We start from the raw sequence: 19,491 nt of genomic DNA on the forward strand, positions 1-19,491 counted from the left end.
ATTCACCAAACCAGCCGAACCTCTACTACGGTCTACTCCGTACAGACTACCGCCCAGCTTAGAAACATGCTCACGACAGAAGATGAATCCCAAAACCCCCCGTAAACCCCCTCGTGCCCCTCTCCCCAGATATCCTCCCCCCCCCCCCCCCCCCTCCCGGCCCCTTGTCGATGAGTGAGCGAGAGAGAGTCTGAGAGACTGAGTTGACGAACTCTCAAACAGGGGTAGTCCCCCCCAATCCCATCTGCGCAAACGCCACAATTTGCTCAAAACTTCTCAGTGACATTCCCAAACGGCCTCATGATTGGTCACAATCCCTGTCACGCAGCCAGCAAGTCCCTGCGCGCATCGCGGGGCTAGTCTATCTAAGGTTAACTACATCCCTTCCATCCATGGGTCTAACCGTCTAAGCATCAAGCCACCCGTCCCCGCGCGCCGCCGCCTTTTAATATTGTTGGCATCGCGACGACAGTTCATTGTATCCGTAGAGGCTGCCCGCTGGGAAAAGACACGAGGAACCTGCGAAGGCACTCAGAGACTCTACAAGAGCCTCATCAGTCATCTCCACTAAACGTGAAAGCCAAGACTCGTCCCGAGAGTCCCGGCGCGGAGAGTTCAACTAGGAGAGAACCTTTGGTTCTTTCATGCATACAGAGAGGGGAAAACACGCAACCATGCAACGTGATAAAAAGTGAAGTTTGGAGCTAATTAGTTCGGCAATAACAGCCAAAGTGAGCAAGTTTTATCTTTGCTTCCTAGCCTTCCTCCTGCCACCGGGCCCAATGCCCCCAGTAAGTCAGTCACCTTCCTCTTTCTTACTGCAGGACTTAACTCAATTCCACCTCGCCATGTGCCGATTGCCGGATCTAGGCATCCTAGTCCATTGAATCCGAGGTTCTCGTTCACCCATTCGGGATCTCTCAAATCCTTTTCGTATGTATCTTACCTCAAGATCCAGAACGGAGGCTCGCTCGCTCTCGTGTAACGATGAGAAAGATTCGGCAAGACCTTGCGTCTCTCTCCACTCCACTGATGCCATGTATCCGTATCACACTCAGAAAGTCCTCCCAGCTAAGAGATTTCCATACTACCCTTGCCAAACAACCGCAAAAGCTCATCAGGAGCTTTGCCGTTACCCAATCTAAGCCCCTTCGAGACAAACGGCGCAACCAGGCTAGCCCTACAGAAGACTGAGAGAAAAGGGAACCCCGGTGCTCGGGTCATTCTCCTCCCGCCCATTGACCAATTCCATCCCACGCGCCGCCGTCTCGTTCATAAACAAACCCGTGTTCCCCTCCATCTGCCTTCACATCTTGCTTTTTACCATCTTATCAAACCCAATCCTAATACCTGTCCTCCCTCCGCGCTGTGCGCCTCGATACCAAAGTCTTCAACCACCAAACACACATATCTACACCTCACACAAACATTACCAACCTCACCTACAGCACTCCCACCACCCCCCCAAAACCGCAAAAATGACCCGCCTCCTCACCCGCCTCCTCCTCCTCGCCTCAACAGCAACAGCCCACTTCTCCCTCACCCTCCCCAAACCCTTAGGCGACTCAGACGACAACGAAGCAACCGCCCCCTGCGGCGGCTACACCGCCTCCTCCTCCTCCGCCACAACAGACTTCTACGTCGAAGGCGACGCAATCGGCATGGAAAACGGCCACCCCCAAACAAACTGGCTCTTCCGCGCCACGCTCGACACCACCGCCGCGAGCGGCTGGACGCAGCTGTTCCCCATCGTCATGCAGACTGGCCTGGGCAATTTTTGCGAGCCAAAAGTTGCGGCGCCGGGGAATTGGACGGGCAAGAGGGGTGTTGTTAGTGTTGTTGCGCATTCGCCCGATGGGCTTTTGTATACTGTGAGTTTTCCTCATGTCTCTACCTTCACTTCTCTACCTTCACTCATGCCATCATCATGAGATTCTTCACTCTTTGAAATACCAACTAACACACCCCCAGTGCGCCGCAGTAAACTTCGTCTCCGGCACAGCGCCAACCCGCTCAGACTGCAAAAACGCAACAGTCACCGTCGACTTCACCTCAGACCCCACCCTCACAGCCCTCCTGAGCGCCAGCGGCTCCTCAAGCAGCGGCACCCCGTCCTCCGGATCCTCGGGAACCTCGACCCCGTCCGCCTCGGCCTCGAGCACCGCCAACGCCGCGCCCGGTGCCCTGGGCGGTACCGCCTTCTCCGCTGGCGCCGTAGCTGGTCTCTTGGTGTCGTTTACTGCTGCTGTTGGCGGTGCTGCCATGTTCTTCTAGAAAGTTTTGAAAGAATCTCTGGCGATGACAGGTGATTATTCTTGACGGGGAGGTGGAAGTGAACTGTACATTAGTCGCAGCATTCTCTATATGACGAGGTCCTCCTGACGGCCTGGTATCTGGCTACGGCCAAATCGATGAAACAAGCACTGGATTCGGAGCGTGTATAATCGAGTGCAGCGAGACTGCTGCTGAAGACCCGTAAAGCTTCGTTTCCAAATCGATGGCTCAAGAGCAAACGTGACATGTGCGCATATGACGACGATGCGGTGCAAAGCTGAGAGACTTACCTAAAGTTTGCAACTCAATCACTGCTTACACGAGTTGTCCAGTCGACATGAACCTTCATGAGTGTAATAAGAATAAAGACCGTACTATGTAAGAGGCGTACGGCCTGTCTGATGTATAAACTACACGAAGCGAATGCGTTCGCCAGTAAACCTCCCTCCTCCGTATATGAGTAATCATGACATAAAAACCAGAATAGTCCTTTAATCAGGGACTCTACGCTCGTCCTCGAATCCGCCACGGCCCCCGCGCGCCCGCAGCACCCGCGGCGCCGACGCCAAAGTTGTGAAGCCTCTCCCCGATAAGGTAGGCCTCGTCTCTAATACGCGCCTTCCAATTGTTGAAGACGCCGACGATACTCCATAATACCATTGCTGCCAGTACGCAGAACGCACCTGCGGGATAAGAAAGACGATAAACCATCTTGAGTTCATGCGGTGCAGGTGCAGGTACACCGAGCATGCCGCGTGACTCCATCCAGCCAACGGCATACGGCGGCCCGAATATCGCCAAACCACCGATGAGCAGACCAGGAACAACAAAGGCCCTCGTCAATACGAGAACGTCGGGCTGGAGCCATCCACGGCGGAGGACGGCGCGGACGGCTTGCGCCATGCGAGTGCCCTCGTACAGGCTGGTGATGGCCCGAGCCCCGAGCTTGACGTAGAGCAAGCCCAATGTCCAGGATTGTATGACCCTCGCCGTGTGCTGGTTTGACACCGCGATGCCGTCTTTGAACTGGCCACCATTGTTGGTCCCGACGATGTAAGGCGTCGGTGGATACATGTAAGTGTGAAGAGGAATGAGGCAGTACAGTTCCATGAGGGCCGTAAGGATGAGAGGGAAAACGACCAGGAGGATCGTGTACGCGTAAGCAAGCCTGGCAGTATGAATGCCCATGAGCGCAACACGCATGGGAGCATCGCTCTGCCACACAGACTGCAGATTTGTAGATGCCCACGTTTTCATCTTGTTGAAGATGGAACGGGCATGGAAGAGGAAGTATGCCGCGGAGCCCAGAATGTAGATACCGATGCTGAAAGCGTAAATGTCGTTGGTACGAATGTGGGCTGGGATTAGGACCTTGAACATCTTGCGACCGAATACGAGTGGTATGATTGTGAAGCTGACGCCCGTGACTGCGGCAAAGATCCAAATGAACATGATGAACAAGAAGACCCTAGCACGGAAGTGCGGAGGGATGTACACCAGCTGGTACTGGTCCGTCGAGTAAAGTTCGCCATCGGGTGCGTCATCTTTGCCGTCCAGTCGAGAGTTGCCCTCAGAAACCGGCATGAACACGCGTCGTCCCTTGGGAATTTTGACCTGGTCCGAGGCAGGGGTCCGAACAAATTGGCCCTCTTCGAGGAGCTGTCCAGATTCGACAAGGCGTGCTTTCTTAAGGGTGAGGATGACCATCTGGTCGGATGCGATGGCAGACGATGGCTTCGCGGTGCCACCTTCAAACGTGTCCTCCCACGTCTTCGGTATCACCTTGTTTTCTTTGTTAACCTCGAGAAGGGCTCGCCTCCACCAAGGGAGGGCAAGTTGATCCGAGCCAGGGCGCAGCGCCAGAATGCCCTCTTCATCAATGCGGCGTTCGCCAAAGAGGAACCAGGTCAACCGAAGGCCTCTGGCGCACTTGCGGAACCACCAAGTGTACATGGCATGCAAGCCATCGCTGGGCTTGAAGAACTTGACTGCTAGAGGCATAGCAAAGTTGTAGAACAAGAGGTCGACGGGGAACTCCAAGACAGGCTCATTGGAAGAGTAATGAATCGGCAGAACGCTTGGAAGAGACAGGGCCAGACCCCACACCACACCTCCGAGACAAACGATGACCAGAGCTCCGTATACAAAGGCAGAGAATAGAATCTTGCGCAGTTGCGTCACGACGTTGCGTTCAAGTACATCGCGAACGGGGTGGAACTCGGGATCGTCTGGATCGCGAATGAAATCTGTAGATGTTTGTTAGTAAGAACAACCAGTGACAGAAACAACACCAACTTACAGAGGACACCTTTCCGCATGATCTTTCGGCACATGGAAACAAAGAGGGCAAAGTGGAACATGTACCCCGTTCCCACGAACCAATGTACAAAGATGGAGGTGAGCGGAAAATTGACGGTGAAGGCGACCCGCGACTTCAAAGTGGTTGCTTCGAAAAGGGGCAGTAGAGCCGCGTCCAAGAGGAGACCGCAGTACAGTGGGAAGATGAGCATCTCGATGCTGATGATAAGAATGACCTTCATGACGCCGCTAGCTTGGTTCAGCAAGTCGATTAAGGAAGCTTCCCATTCTTGGCCTGTCTGCCCCGTCGAGAAGGGCGATCCCCGCTTCAGGTAGAGCGCGCTGATTGCTGAAAAGGTGAAGTAACCGCAGAGAATTGCCCAGAAACGATCCGTCCCTGACCAGTACGATAGTGCAGGGTTAACGACGGTCGAGGGCTCCGGCACACTGAAGCTGATGACCCATGATCCAGGGTTGAGGATGCTAATGGGAACATCGCGAAGGGCGTCCCATGCGTACATGGTTGCGTTCGCTAACAGTGACGCTGCATACTTGGTGTTGGCTATGAGGTCGCGGTCGAAGATGGCGCCAAGTGTGTCTCCCACAGCAGCAAAGGATCCCGAGAGATAGGACTTGAAGTCGAGCAGTGCCTCATGGCTGATGGCGGAAAAGTTCTGCATCTCGGTAGTCGAAATAATGGGCAATTCGCTGGTCAGGCTCTCGAGGACCCTGCTTGAAGCACTCATGAAGATGTCGAACGTCTTCTTCATGAGCAAGCCGACCCCATTCTTGGCTGGGAAGCCCATCATGCGTCCTGTTGTATAAATGAAGCACAAGGTGAGACTGGTCAATCCGCTCATGATGCCAACCGCAACGTCTTGGATGAACTTTGTCGCGCTAAAGAGCATTCGCACAAGACGCATCGGATTCATGGCAGCCCAGACGCTGACACGTCCCAGGTTGTAAGGAATGAAAACGCACACGAAGATCGTGACGGAGACAAGCACAACGCAGAAGATTGCATTTTGAAAGAGACCAGCGATGGGTCCACGCATGCCGATCAGTTCCATGATGCCCTCGAAATCTTCGGCATCATCGATCGCTTCAGGATCGAGCCCGGCGGCGACGGCAGCTTCAACAACCTCGCGGTCTTGCTCCACAGCGTCTTGCTCGTCATCATCCAGATCATCATCAAAGTCATCGTCGTCGCTTTCATGATCATGATCATGTTCATGAGCGGCATCGTCGTCTCGGCCGCCAATATCTAGCTCTCGCACCTCAATGTCGCCCCACATGAAGTCGGCAACGCGGTCCATGACTCCCCGCTGGAGAGGCGGCCGCTGGGCTATCCTACCATCCTCGGCATCCTGAGGCAAGCCGTTAACGTCCTCGAGCGGCTCCTCGGGGATGTCATTGGCTTGAGCTGGCCCGATTACCAGATCAGGCAGTTGCATCTCTGGCTCGTTGAAGCCAAATAGCCCGTCCTCGTGAATCGGCTCAACGGTCTCAAAATCGTGATCCGCATCTGAACCGAAATCCGGGGTATTGCTTCGCGGTGGCGTGAATCGGGCTGGGGGAAGACCGAATTCTTGTCCCTGAGGATCGAAGCCAAGTGATTGCATTGGCTCCTGCGCCTGGGGTTCGGCCTGCGGTGCAGTATTCAAGCCGGAGAATGACCAGCTGTTGTTGGCAAGTGGGTTGATGGTGTTGTTCATTTGAGGGCCATCGGAAACGGAGCGAGGCCGAAGAGGACTCTGGAAGGGAGTCGATCTTGAAGAGCTTGCACGTTCGTCTCCCAGACTGGATTCGAAGCCAAAATCTGTCGGCATTTCCTTCTCCTTGCCCTTTCCTGTCCCATTGGTACTACTCTCGCCAAGTGGCTGCGGCGGCCATGAGAACTGCGGTGTCGAAGGGGCGGGCAGTTGAACCGAGAATGGGGACGGAGCTTGAGAATCACTAGAGGTGGAAGGTCCTTCGGGTCCAGGCTGGCTCTTTTTCGACTGGGAAGCACCCGAATCTCGGTTCTTTTCCATCATCGACTTGGTGATCCTTGCCCAATAGCCAAGTGGCTCATCCAACTTCTCCTCCTCAATAATTCTGAGGATCTTCTCGGGGTCACCATTGGCCTGTCGGTAGATACGGAGGTATTCGTGAACAGTTGCTACAGGGGTCTGCGAGTCCTTGTTGGACCCACCTTCGGGTGGTGTGTTGAAATCAAAGTCGGGTTCGGGTCCTCCTTGGGCGCGGGGCCCAAAAGTGCCGAGTCCCCTCGCCGGCAAGCCTGCCGGCAGCAGTGGAGCTGCGAGCTCGGACATCGGTTCCCGTTCATCCCAAGCCATGTGAGGTAGATCATCCTGGCTTCCGCGTCGACCGCCAGTAAATGATTCATCGTCATCATCCTCGCTGTCACTTGGCCCTCTCAGATCTGCCGCGCCGTATTCATCGAGCATGCCAGCACCATCATGGGCGTGTGCATGCTCGTGCTCATGATCATGGTCGTGAAAATGCTCTTCATGTTGATGGTGCGGTTCAGGCTGCGGCTGGGCTTGTGCGTTGTCGTTGGCGGCAAAGGCGGCTCGCATATTGATTTCGGGCTGTTGCTGAACAACGTAGTCGCGGACCAGGATGACAAGAATGAACGAGATGATGACCAATATCGTGATGATCTGGCCTTCTAGCACGCCGATGATGGTCCGGTTTACGACTGGGTACCGGGTCATGTTGCGCAACCAAGACACGCCGCTCAACAAAGAAGGATGGCGATCGAGAACGGGGTCGCTCGTACCGATAGGCACTGAGCTAGAGTTAGCAGAACCGAAGGAAGTGATGGACCCTAGCAGCATCCTCATGAGAGCTGCCGTCATCGAGTCGTTGGTGGTAATGTTGACGCCGTGGAATGACCGGCTGAAGGGCAGTTCCTGGCCTTGAATGATATCCTTGAGCATTCCTCCCAGATTCGCTGGCGTCGTGGTGGGTTCGAGCAGAGGCGAAGCAGGGCAGACGTTGGAATTGGCAACAGAGAATGCCACCGAGACGCCCCGGCTGACTGTTGCGTTTGAGCTGTTCCACAGAGCGCCGCTACCCAGACCCTCGTCGCTGACCCAGAACAGAAACGCCCAAACTGAGCGCATGAGGTAGGGCAGCCAGCAAAGCCATACACTGATGACCAGTGCGGCTCGCAGCCATACCAGAACGTTTCTGAAGAGGTATTTGGCCATGTGGCCGACAAAGACGTGGGCCGGGAGAGTCTTTGGCATCTTGGGCGAGTAGAGCTTGGTAAAGCGGAAGGGTGTCTTGCATAGCTCGCAGTGCTTCTTCTGGGAGTGTGAGAGCCACTCCATCAAGCAGTCTTGGTGAACGTATTTGATACTGCCACTACATTTGCATGGGTAGAAGAGCGGTTCCTCGGTGGTCGCCTCGCCTCTGCAGATGCGACATGTGTCGGGGTCGAGCGCGCCGGCATCGTTCGCTTGGGATCGTGTCTTAGCAGCATCGTGGGTGACGGAAGCAGGTTTTGAAGCCGAGAAGCGGCGGCGAGGGTGCGCGATGGCATCGGCGGCTGCCAGCGGCTCCATCGCGGGGTCGTCCATATTGTTTCAGTCGTCGTAGTTTGGCGGGGACTAGAGCCCTTTGCAGAAGTATATGCTCTTTAGGAACGCATGAGTGCCTTTCGAAGCAAGGCCGGGCACGGTGAGAACGGATCGATAGTGTGTGTGTAGGTATTCGGGGTGGAATAATGGACGATGATGGCGGCGGAATCGAGAAGTCCAACGTGAGGTCTTGGTCGAAGCTGTGTGCCTAGAAGATTATCTGATTGAACAGATTGCGGGGGAGCGCGGGCTGCTTCGCAATGCTCAAAGTGACAAAAACGGATGCTACTCCAGCTCTAGACGTCGGGAGACACTGCAGTGAAAAGTAGAAGCTGGGGTGGGTATCATAAAATCGTCAAGTCAAACAAGCCGCACCAAGACGTGTACGGTGTGTAGTTGTAAAGATAGTTTCGAGATGGGTAGAAATCAATCGAGGTCCCCTTGCGCTAAGACGGGATGGTTGAGGTACCGAACATTGAAAGTGCGAGGCCCTGTTCTTTCCCGGTTGTTCTGGACTGTGGCACGTTGGCTCCTGCACGGGTTGATCCATTCAGCGGTCCGAGCAGGGGTACGGCCGCCGTAGAGTGGGGCGCAGGGTCCGGAGCTTTGTTTCATCCGTCCCGGCAGCAAGTGGGTCGACTGTGATTAGGTAAGGCACGTATCTGCCCAAGCTAATCCACTTGTAGATTCTCAGCACGTGACAGCGGCAGGTTGTGGATGATGAAGCTTCGGCCAACCAGCGCAGCAGGAATTGCACCTGCATCATTATGTCATCGTGCCTTTCAACGTGCTGCACCTCAACATTTTCATGATTTCTGTCGGTTGTTTCTCCTTGAGCTGACTTTGACTTAGATAAGCATGCTGCCAAGCCATATTGATATCAGTCTTGATTGAAAAGGTACTCTTGTTACTTGATACCTGCCTACCAGACGATGGATGTTCTTGAGCATGCCATACCAGCTTCTGTTAACCCACATCCCAAGTGGCATGTAAAAGAGGCCATGGCTAAGGTAGGTACTGCATAGGTACTCGAATCGCCAATAACAGGTTCTCGGCCAAGGGCATCCAACATCATCATCATCACATGGGTTACTCCAGATGCCGGCCACTCGGTCGCGCCTCCGAGCTCCAACATTCCAAGCGGGTCAGCCACACTTGCGCGCCTGGTTATGCAGTGCTGCACTGCTGCGTCACTCCAACGTCTTCTGGTCCACTTGATTGGACCCCTCATCCGTGCTGGCTGGAAATCGCTAGATTGGTTTAGGGGATTGTGGCTAATGGCACTCATGTCTACCAATCATCCAGACTCGTCCGTGCCTCTGACAGCAGGGTTGGTCAATCCGGTGTCTTGCTTGTTAATGTGCTTTGTGCGGAGAGATTATGAGGAGACCTAGGTACTCCGTACAGACATGGGATGGTGTGGATGGCGACAGGCATGGAAGCGAGGGATTCGAACGGGAGACAGCAAGAGGCCGAGGGCGTGGGCCAGCATGGAAAGGTAAGCTGAGCGTGATGCCATGCTTGCCAGCCTGCCTGCTTGTTTCTTGTTAGCTCGCGTCGTGTGGTTGGTGTGGATGGTTGGTGGCATTGGATGATAGCGACAGCTTTTGTAGCCGATGACGTTGGTGAGACATTCCACAGCGCGCGTTGCTCTGCGAAGCTCCCCCCAGAATTGGCAGAGTTGGCGGGTTGGAGCAGGCTAAGAACGCCGCTACAGCGACCTAGCACAGCTGGATGTCTCGGTTACCTCACCGTTTATTATGTCAGCTCTCTAGCGAGAAGTACTCTTTTGTGTCCAGAACCACCCAAGATTCACCAAAAGGTACGCCCGAATCTGGCCCGTGCTCTCCCCCCCTTCGGACCACAAAAAACTTGGCCCGGAGGAGCAGGCAGCTGCCAGCCTGGGACGGACTCTCCTTCCTGTGAATTCGTACGCAGGGAAATGGCAGGTAACGAACGCAAAGGGAAGCAGCAGCAGCTCAACAAGAAACACCACACGTCTTTTTGCATCACGGCTACCGTACTTTTCCCCTTTCCCCTCGTCTTGCTTGGATTTGTCCATCATTCTCTTCCATCCACCTCTATTCTATTCTCTGCCATCTTGTAGCCGAATAGTCTCCCACCGAATAAGGGAAACAACGCTGCACCATCGTATCCCATCCTCCCGAAGAGACAGACAGACCCCTTCTGACGCCCTGAAGCAAAACTATCGCCATTCTGAAGGTAGATCATCAACTCCTAGCTCCACAATCCAACCCCCAAAGTGGCTCCCCTTCTTCGGCTCTCCCCTGTAGCTTTCATCGTTCCGAAGGCAGCTACGCAACCCACCCACGTTCACGCAGCTCTAGGCTCTGGGTTGCCCAGCCCGGTCCAGGCCGCCTGAAGCAGCCCATGTCCGTCGCCGACTGGGAACTGCGACATCTGGAAATCATCAGAGCTTTTACGCAACCCTCCCGCTGATTTCTTTTTTTTCCCACCATCCTCACCTTTGACCTCGCTTCTATCTTTTTTCCTCGATATCCTCTGCGTTTCCTCTCTTTACATTACCCAGCTGACCACTATCTGCCATCCAGTAGTTCGGCACCAGCTCGAGTCCTCCTCTGTATCATCCTCGACGCACGCACGCACCAGTTTTCCCGAAGAACGGTACCCTGCGATAAGGAAAACACCAAATCACGTCACTTACGCGAGCGGCCTGGTATTCCCAGACCTCACAACCTCCGCCATGGAGGCTTCCAGTGGCTATGCCAGTAACGGCTACCCGAAAGCTCCGAATGGAAAGATGAACGGCAAGATGAACGGCCAGGCTGTGACAATCAAGCGGAGGACAACGCCCACGAGAGGGCCCTCAATTTTCCGCCGTACCTTCAACATCTTCGCGAGGTATGTTCATGTTTCTCAGCTTTCGTTATAGTCACGGCTTTGTGTATATTATCAAGAGTATTCAGACTGACACCTAATCCTCAGGATCCTGACCTGGTATTCACTTATCTCGATCCTCTTCCGCTGTCCCGCGAACCTCGAAGCTTGCGACGAGTCTTCCCCAAAGATTTGCAAGCCATACTTCCAGCTGAAGGAGGCCGTATTACCTCATGTCGAGCCCTACTACGGTACCTACGCTGCTCCCTATGTTGAGAAGGCGGCTCCCTACTACGACATTGCCAATGAGAGAGTCTTCGTCCCTACCAAGGCCTACGCCACCAAGTACGGTGCCCCTCGCTTGCAGCAAGCCCAGTCTTACGGCCAGGCACAATGGGAGAAGAACATCCAGCCGCAACTGTCCGTCTACCAAAAGTTGGCTCAGGAAAAGTACGACCAGACCGTCGCACCTCATGTTGCCAAGGCCTCCACCACCGTTGGCCCGTACTACGACATCGCGCGCACAAATGCTCTCCAGACCTACCACGATGTTCTTTTCCCCTCGTACCAATTCGTCCAGCCTTACGCCGCCCAGGGCTACGCTGTCGCCTCTCAGTTCACTACTGAGACGGCCATCCCTTCTGCCTACTGGGCATGGAACAAGACCTACAGCTTCCTTGATGCCACAGTTTGGCCCCAGTTCCGGGTTTTGTACATTGAGAATGTCGAGCCTCAGCTAGCTAGAATTGGACAGCGTCTCGGCCGCTACAGGAACAAGACCAAGGGATCGCTTGAAAATGTCTCCGAGAGGTAAGAATAGCAGAATACACGCTCCTACCTTTAACTTCAAAAGCCCTCGCTCACTTATGATATGTACAGTGGTTCTGCCAAGGCTTCTTCCTTCACCAAGCCCGCCGCTTCTACCGCCTCGTCCCTCTCCTCGTCCGCTTCTTCGGTAGTTTCGTCAGCCACTGAGAAGGCATCCACGGCCATTGAAAGCGCTCATATTCCCGACGCATCCGAGGTGGCTCAACACGACCACTCTGAGCAGGTCCACGCGCCTCCTCCCGGCGAGAACGAGTCCGACATCCGCAGGATTGCCAGAGAGACTGTTATCGAAGACCTGAGCAGCTGGCAGGCCAAGTTCGCCAAGGCAGCCGACGAGGGTGCTTCCGAAATCGAAGATCGCGTCGAGGAGATCTCTCAGCGCGTCCTCAAGGAGAGAGCTCACGGCCAGGGCAGAAATCTCGTCACTGAGCTCCAGGATGCTGCCAAGTCTGAGGTCGACGCTCTGCAAAAGCAAATCATCAAGCTCGTCCAGAAGTCCGTCGATGCCCCAGAATCTGCCCAAGATGAGCTGCTTGCCAGTGTCCGCAAGGCTGGCCTCAACGTCAAGGAGAAGGCTCAAAAGATCCGTGCCTGGAAGGCCGAGTACGAGGCCGAAATCGAGAGCTCCGTCTCTGAGGCGGCTGATACCCACTTCAAGATCCTCGAGAGCGTTCGCGACCTGGCTCTTCAGCGTATTGGAATGAAGTGGGCGTGGATGGACGGCATCACCTACAAGGATTGGGCCAAGTATCACGAGTTGAAGGACCGCTTCGCCGAGTGGATGGGCGACCTGAAGAAGCTCATCATCACTCACCCCGGCCTGGAGCAAGCCCGCGAGGCTTCCAACGAAGTCGAAGATTCTGGTATGGCCGTCGCTCAATCTGCTGCCCAGGAACTCGCGAGGCTCAAGCAGGTCGGTCTCTGGAAGCTCGCTGCCAAGGACTCCTCCGACAACTTCGACAGTGAGACGGCGCGCCTTGCTGCCGAGGAAGCCGATCGTGCCCGTGACGCTGAGGTCGCTGCCGCTGAGGCTGCCGAGGCTGCCGCTACCGCTTCCGAGGCAGTGTCCACCCCCGAGGAAGACCCTCTGGAGTCTGCCGCCAGCGTGATCGAAGATGAGTCCCCTGCCACCGATCTAAACTCGGCCGGAGCCGCGAGCTCTGTCAGCAGCGTCGCCAGCGAAGTCAAGGAAAGTGTGAGCAGTGCCATCCCCGCTATATCTTCCGCTGTATCCGAGTCCATCAGCAGCGCCGCCAGCCAAGTCTCCAGCGCAGTGTCTGGTAGCTCTTCCAGTGTTGCTTCGGAGCCCGACTTGGCGTCCACCATCATTCCTGGTCAGGACCAGACCTACGTCGTCGATACCGATGGAACTTCGCCCGCAGGTGACGAGGAGAATGCCGTGCCCGGAGAGAAGTTGGAAGAGGAGATCATCTCCGAGTCCGTCCAGGATAAGCCTGTCGCCGCCGCCACTGAGTCTGTCAAGCCCGCTTTCCTAGGAGCTGCCGCCCAATCCGTGCCCAGCAGAGTTCCCATCTTGGATGATGACGATGACGAGGAGAGCGTTTCCTCCAGAGCGCAAGAGGCCTACTCCGCCGCTGTCTCCAAGGCATCTGAGCAATACTCATCTGCCAGCGCCGCCATCTCCGCCAAAATCTACGGTACCCCTCAACCGACGGCTGAGAAGCTGGTGGCGTCTGCCTCTGGTATTTATGCAGCTGCCATCGCCTCAGCCAGTGCCAAGTATGATGAAGCCGTAAAGGCCGCCTCAGGTGCCATTTACGGTACCGTGACTCCCAAGCCTACTCCCTCATACGACTGGTCCAGCGTCAAGGCCATCGCGATGCAGCGTCTCAACGAGGGACGTTTGGCGGCCGAGCAGCAGTACGAGAGCGCCAAGATTAAACTTGGCCTCGCCACCGCGACTCCCACTTCCACCGTCGACAAGCTCCTTGAGCAGGCCAAGTACAACTACTACGCCGGCCTCGGTGTGGCTCACGCCCGTTACTCCGAATTCATGGCCGCCGCTTCAGCTGCCATGAGCTCCGCGACTGCTACCTCCACCCCGACTAACATTGCCGGCACCGCGTCTTCGGCTGCATCCTCAGCTGCATCAGTCGCCACCCGCTCGGCCGACGCGGTGGCCTCCGGAGCGCAAAAGGAGGCCATGGCTGTCGCTTCCGCGGTCAGCGACGGCTTCTCCGCGGCGGCCTCAATCGTCAGCGATTCCGTTTCCGCTGGAGTTCAGGAGGTTGTCGATGCTGCGCAAGCCATCGAGAAGGGTGTCTCCGACACCTGGGAGGCTGTTGTCAGCCGCGCCAGCGTTCAGATCTACGGCAAGCCTACTCCTACCGCATGGTACGACAACGCCTACAGTGGCGCCGGACAGTACGCGTCCCAGGCCACCGCCGCTGTTGTCGAGAGCCTTGCTGCTGCTCAGGTTCAAGCCGCCAAGCAGTACGAGGACATGAGCAAGCTCGTCTCCGAGCTCCTTGTGGGCAAGGAGCCTACCGTCTCCGAGAGTGTCTTGGCTCGCTTGCAGGCAGCCTACTCCACGGGCATCGCCTCTGCTGCCAGCATTGCTAGTGCTGCCTCCGCAACTGTGTCTTCTGCTGCCTCGGCTGTGACGGATGCCGTCAAGGAGACTGTCCAGCACGTTCGCGATGAGTTGTAAACAGCTCTCATCACATCCAACAACACCCCCGAAACACCATGAAAACATACGATTGCATGAGTAATAGCACACGAAATCATCTCACACCCGGCCTGAAAAGGCGAATACTTCCATCACGCTCTTTTACGTACCAGATACCCTCGCGCCTCGAGTATCGAGGCCGACTAGTCTCGAAAAATTTCTTTTCTGTCCTGCTCTCATCTGGCTACTTTGTAGCGCCGGTCCCAAAGGCATCGAAATTGTTGTTCGTCGATACTTCTTCGCAGCAAGGCGTTGAGTATCTGATTCCTATTTCATGAGTTGGAAGTGGAGGAAATCAGGAAGGAATGTGAAGACGAGGCTGGCTTGTGATATAATGTGGCAGGGCGTGGAGCTGGCGTTTGACAGTGGGAAACTCGGATCGCGGTTCTTTGGGGATACAATGACCGGCTGGCCCAATACTATTTCACCTTTACGTTTATGTATGCTCACGTGTTATGTCTGTCTGTATAATTACAGTTTGTGTAAAGAAAAGATTTGACTCGAATGTGGCACTTCCCGGTGATGATTGATATAGTGATGAAACCTCAAAGCCGATGACAATAATGGCATGAGTGGTTGGCTAAGTAAGTACGCATGCTGGCGTTGAATAAGGTAACGATATCAAAAGCTCAATGTGTCAACACAAGACAGGCTCAGCCAAGTACCTGGAAGGTATTGGGTCATCACTCAGTGGATAAAGGGGTTAAGTGCGTGACAGAAAGGGGGCACAGATTTGCTTGCGTGGCTCCCAGTAGCTGTCAACCTTGAATTACGACTTGGGGTGAAGCCCAGGTAGACGCATCGATATCCCCCTGTGGCTTTCGATGGGGGGGTCTGCCACTGTCTTGATGTTGGGCGAGAAGCAGAGAAACTTGAGATAAGTTGATTATCAAATCGGATTCAATTCTATCGTGGTATTAAAACCGTTCATAAATCCGATCTCTTTACTAGATGTCGGAAATACGTGGACTGCGGTCTCTCTGGAGAATCAGATTGGGCCTGTAGTGCTTCTCACACTCTTGTTCTATACACGAGTGGATGAATCGGTGTGTGGTGGCCAGGCTGGAGGAATATCAAAGAAAGCATCCGAACAACCACAAACATCAGCATTCACTCCAACACGTGACACACCGCCACCCCGCCCGGACACCTTCTATTGTTGATAAGAATGATTTACGCCTATGTCCTGAGTCTGGTAGAGAGTCTCCTTGAATATCTCGTAAATCTCATTGAGACTGAGCGCGTTCCAAGCTTTTTCATCTTGTGTGTTTCTATTCTCTATGTCGACGTTTGAGAGTTTAGGGACCGGGGCACTTCTGAACGGCATTGAGATGAAGTCGCGCCATGGGTAAGGCTAGATTATTTCGGTCACGAGGCCAAACATTTTCTACGGTATTTTCCTTGGTCTTAATCCTTTGCCGTGATCGTATGATGAACTTGTAGAGCTATGCTGAGCGTGATTCACGATGATGAAGCGACTTTAACAGGAGGGGCATCTGCACACCCGTACTTCCCCCCTGCTCTCAGCGGTACACGGCGATGTTCCTCAGCATTGTTTTTAACCTGACTCCCAGCTCATCAGGAACCCAGATGAGCAATCCATCATGTCTCTGTCAGGTAGCAACTTTGGCATGCTCCTTGACAAGGTTACACCTCACCCATCACTTATCCCCCTTTGATCAAAGGGGAATATATACTTACATCTCGCTGCCTGGAAGAAGTCCAATAATCAAGAAATCAAACACTGCTGCAGGCACCAAGTTGTTCCCTCATCCGGCTTTCGGCAGCCCATACCCGCTTCCGGGTCGAGTTGAGTGGAAGATTTCCCCCTCACCATTAGAGCGTACTAAGAGGGGCATAGAATGAACGAGGGCGGCCCATTGGCACACATGCGTGACCTATCACAGAAAGTTTGCGACGCCTTGCAAGCCATGATGAAGTCCCGGGTCACTCAACACAAGGCAGCGAGATAAGGGGCGAGCCGCGAGCAGGTATGGTCGTGACACAGGTCCATGTACTGACACACACCGCTATGACGAGAACCCACGATTTAGCTGTCACAAGGAGACTCGAACAGATGACTGAATCACTTGATTATTCCCATTTGAAGATGGGTGAGAGATGAGTGTTAGGTCTCTTGGCTTGCAGACTCAAGCACTTTCTCGTGAAAGCTTGAATCAAAAAAAGAAGTCCGTAGACGATGCTTCCAGGGGGGGGAGGGGGGAGATTGAGGATTGATGTGCGTAAAAGAAAGGACGACACTCCAGAACACCAGGTCAAAACCAACTTTCCACCATCGTGGCTTGATATTGTTCATCAACCAGAGTCAGACGCATTACCTATGTAGAGATGGCACGAGCCAGGCCCCCATGCTGACCTTGCAGAAGCGAATGAATGGGGCAAGCGGGACTCCTTGGGATTCGCCCGCTCGCAAAGGGTGTACGGAGTATGTAGTCAGTTACTTGCGAGTTGTAGTCTCACATCCGACCCCCGAGCAGGCAGCAGAATTATTTCCAACACTTTTTTTTCCCTTCGGCCCCGCGTGTGTGCCAGTGTGGTGCTTCATAGTCGGACCGAGCGTATCGTGGACCCCGTTTGCGTCTCTCTGAAATGAGACAGGTCGAGAAGACGTTGGAGTCGTTCTACGAAAGGATCCTTCATGTCTTTGGATCTTCCGTCGTCTGGAGAGGAAACTGGCATGACGGACTGAGCGAGCAGAAGATCGTGTAGCTGGCGTGTTCATGGCTCCTGTCAGTCACCGTCCCGACCCTGCTACCCTACGGCAACCACGAGATGAGCTAGTGACGGATCTTTCCAGAGTACGAGTGTTCGTAGTCAGTACGAATGCCCCTCTTCGAAGTTCCTGAGGGGCCTCTGAGAATTCGAAGAGGGGGGCCCCTTGACGAAAGTCTGTCATTCCAACCGGGGATGTATGGGCAATTAAAGCTGCCGGGTGCCGCGGTGTGGATATGAAAAGACGATTACTGCAGTCTGCGGTAGTGGTGTCGGAGATAATGCGGATGACTCTCACTCGACGAGGTTTTTAGTGTCTAGGCAGCCGAATAAAAAAAAGAGGAGGACGCCAACGACAATCCTGGAAGCGGGACCTAGGGAGGGAAAGGGCAGCGCCAAATGCCGTAGTGAAATGGACTTCTGTAACGGAGCCGCTGCCTGTCCAGGAAGAAGGTCTTTCTGAATTACGGATATTGAGTACGGATACTCAAGTTCCCATCTGGAAGCGGTCTTCCATTAATAGGAGGAAAGGATTGGCGGAGCGGCCTTGAGTCGCGGCTGCAGAGGAGGAACTTGAGCCCAGGACGAGGGAACGAGAGACGCCTCAATGTGCCTGAATGCCAAGAGAGTCAGTGACAGGCCCCCCGTCTAAACCTCCACGGTCTGTTGGTACGTGAATTCCAGACCTGGGGCGTCTGGTTCATTGAGTAACCAGAGTAGGTAAGGTGAGTTTCGTGCCAGCGACTGAAGTACCTTGACCCTTGGATTACGGACACGGCCTCCGTTCAGACGCCCAGCAATAGTCTGCATTTATGGGGGTCTCGTACACCAGAGCGAAAGAGAGAACGAACAGAGGGTGAGAGCACAGCAAATCCGGGCAAGGCAGCCGTGAATGGCGACAGGGTTAGTGCAGGTGGCGGTCCGCTGTCCGCTCCTCAGCTGCTGTGCGTTGCTGGAGCTGCTTGGTGTTTCTTGAGATGCTAGCCGGGATAGGGGAGACACTAAAAGCGTAAAACGAGCCTCAGCTTACTCAGGATTGTTCAGTATGGACTGTGGAGGATGGTGATGACTGATGGAAAAAGCAGCCAACGTCGGGCGTTCCCAGGCAGAGGATTGTCAGAGGGAGCTAAGGTTAGTGGTCCTGGTGGGAGGTAGTCCGAGTCTTAGTTCGATGCGTTCCCGAGGATGTGCGTGCTGATCAGACGTAACGCATCCGTATCTTATGGACAAGTGGATTGCCATGTAAAAGATGCCCAGTGGGAGGGGAAAGCAGTGAATCGGTGCCCGGAAATGGAGAAGACGGGCCAACTGTATACGGACTCACGGAGTACGGAGTACAGACACTAAGGTAGGTATACAGGGTATCGTAGACATGTTGGAGGGAGCGTATCTGTTCCTTTTTCGTGAATCGAGAGAGAATGAGCATGTGAGAACCCAATATGAGATGATCGCCCAGCAAGATGTCTTGGGGAAGAAGAAGCAGTGGAACTTTGAACATGTGCTTCCTGAATGGTACTCTCGTACTTCGAAGTGCCAAGATCCAGATGTATGTATTGACTTTACATGTTGAATCACGAATGTCAATGTTGAATGTCAATGCAATTTGAGTGTTGATGGTCTGGTCAATGAATGTTGATGGCAAAAGGAAGGTTGAGGTAGAAAAGATACGTACTCTCGCCCCCGGCAACTTCAGCCCCGATTGCCCGGGAAGGACCCACATCGCAGGCTCCAGGATTTCTCGGGCCAATGATACTCTCTACAAATATGGGGCTAGCCGAAACGAGCGAGACCAGCGAGGCAAGCGTGTCCCAAAGGCGCTCCTCCTCCTTCAGGCAGCAGCATTTCCAGCCAGCCAGCAATCGGCAGGAGCGACACAGCAGCCAGCACCTTCCGTCGCAAGCGCAGCGCATCGCAATCGAATGTCGCACATTTTCACACAATTGGCGGGGCCCCAATGCCTCATCTCATCAACATCCACAGCCAGTATCACCAATATCTAATTGCCATCTCTAACCCCGTGTCACGTCCGCAATTGCAAGCCACAATCTGAACCGCCGTCAAGCCAGTCTCCGCTTCTCAGTATTCTAACTTGCTGTCCGTCCTGAACAGGCACGGCAGGGCCTCTGCTAAGTTCGAGTCCATCCATCGTCGCGCCCCCAGCCGCACCCCGTCCGTACCTTACGGTGTACGACTACGAAGTAAGCTACGGAGTAGTGT

The 19,491-nt window shown here is 54.4% G+C and overlaps 3 protein-coding genes across 3 annotated transcripts; 2 read left to right on the top strand and 1 right to left on the bottom strand.

Annotated features, from left to right (window-relative positions):
* Positions 1-1,232: 1,232 nt before the first annotated feature.
* BDP81DRAFT_117609 (uncharacterized protein) lies at positions 1,233-2,526 on the top strand. The gene is made up of 2 exons (XM_060581560.1): positions 1,233-1,871; positions 1,972-2,526. Exons 1-2 carry the CDS (start codon positions 1,479-1,481, stop codon positions 2,272-2,274), a joined length of 696 nt encoding a protein of 231 aa, XP_060439800.1. The 5' UTR covers positions 1,233-1,478; the 3' UTR covers positions 2,275-2,526.
* Positions 2,527-2,778: 252 nt separating this feature from the next.
* Positions 2,779-8,162, bottom strand: BDP81DRAFT_331299 (uncharacterized protein; the record flags this gene model as incomplete). Its single annotated transcript, XM_060585492.1, has 2 exons — positions 2,779-4,520; positions 4,574-8,162. 2 exons carry the CDS (start codon positions 8,160-8,162, stop codon positions 2,779-2,781), a joined length of 5,331 nt encoding a protein of 1,776 aa, XP_060439801.1.
* Positions 8,163-10,887: 2,725 nt separating this feature from the next.
* Positions 10,888-14,520, top strand: BDP81DRAFT_331396 (uncharacterized protein; the record flags this gene model as incomplete). Its single annotated transcript, XM_060585502.1, has 3 exons — positions 10,888-11,045; positions 11,130-11,831; positions 11,901-14,520. 3 exons carry the CDS (start codon positions 10,888-10,890, stop codon positions 14,518-14,520), a joined length of 3,480 nt encoding a protein of 1,159 aa, XP_060439802.1.
* Positions 14,521-19,491: the final 4,971 nt, after the last annotated feature.

The sequence above is a fragment of the Colletotrichum phormii genome (genome assembly GCF_030913505.1).
Source record: "Colletotrichum phormii strain CBS 102054 chromosome Unknown BDP81scaffold_27, whole genome shotgun sequence".
Classification (NCBI taxonomy): Eukaryota; Fungi; Ascomycota; class Sordariomycetes; order Glomerellales; family Glomerellaceae; genus Colletotrichum; species Colletotrichum phormii.

Excerpts from the sequence above, each read along its gene's own strand:
- BDP81DRAFT_117609 (XM_060581560.1), top strand. The coding sequence starts at position 1,479 with ATGACCCGCCTCCTCACCCGCCTCCTCCTCCTCGCCTCAACAGCAACA. Across the intron at positions 1,872-1,971 it reads CCGATGGGCTTTTGTATACT|TGCGCCGCAGTAAACTTCGT; the intron begins GTGAGTTTTCCT and ends ACACACCCCCAG.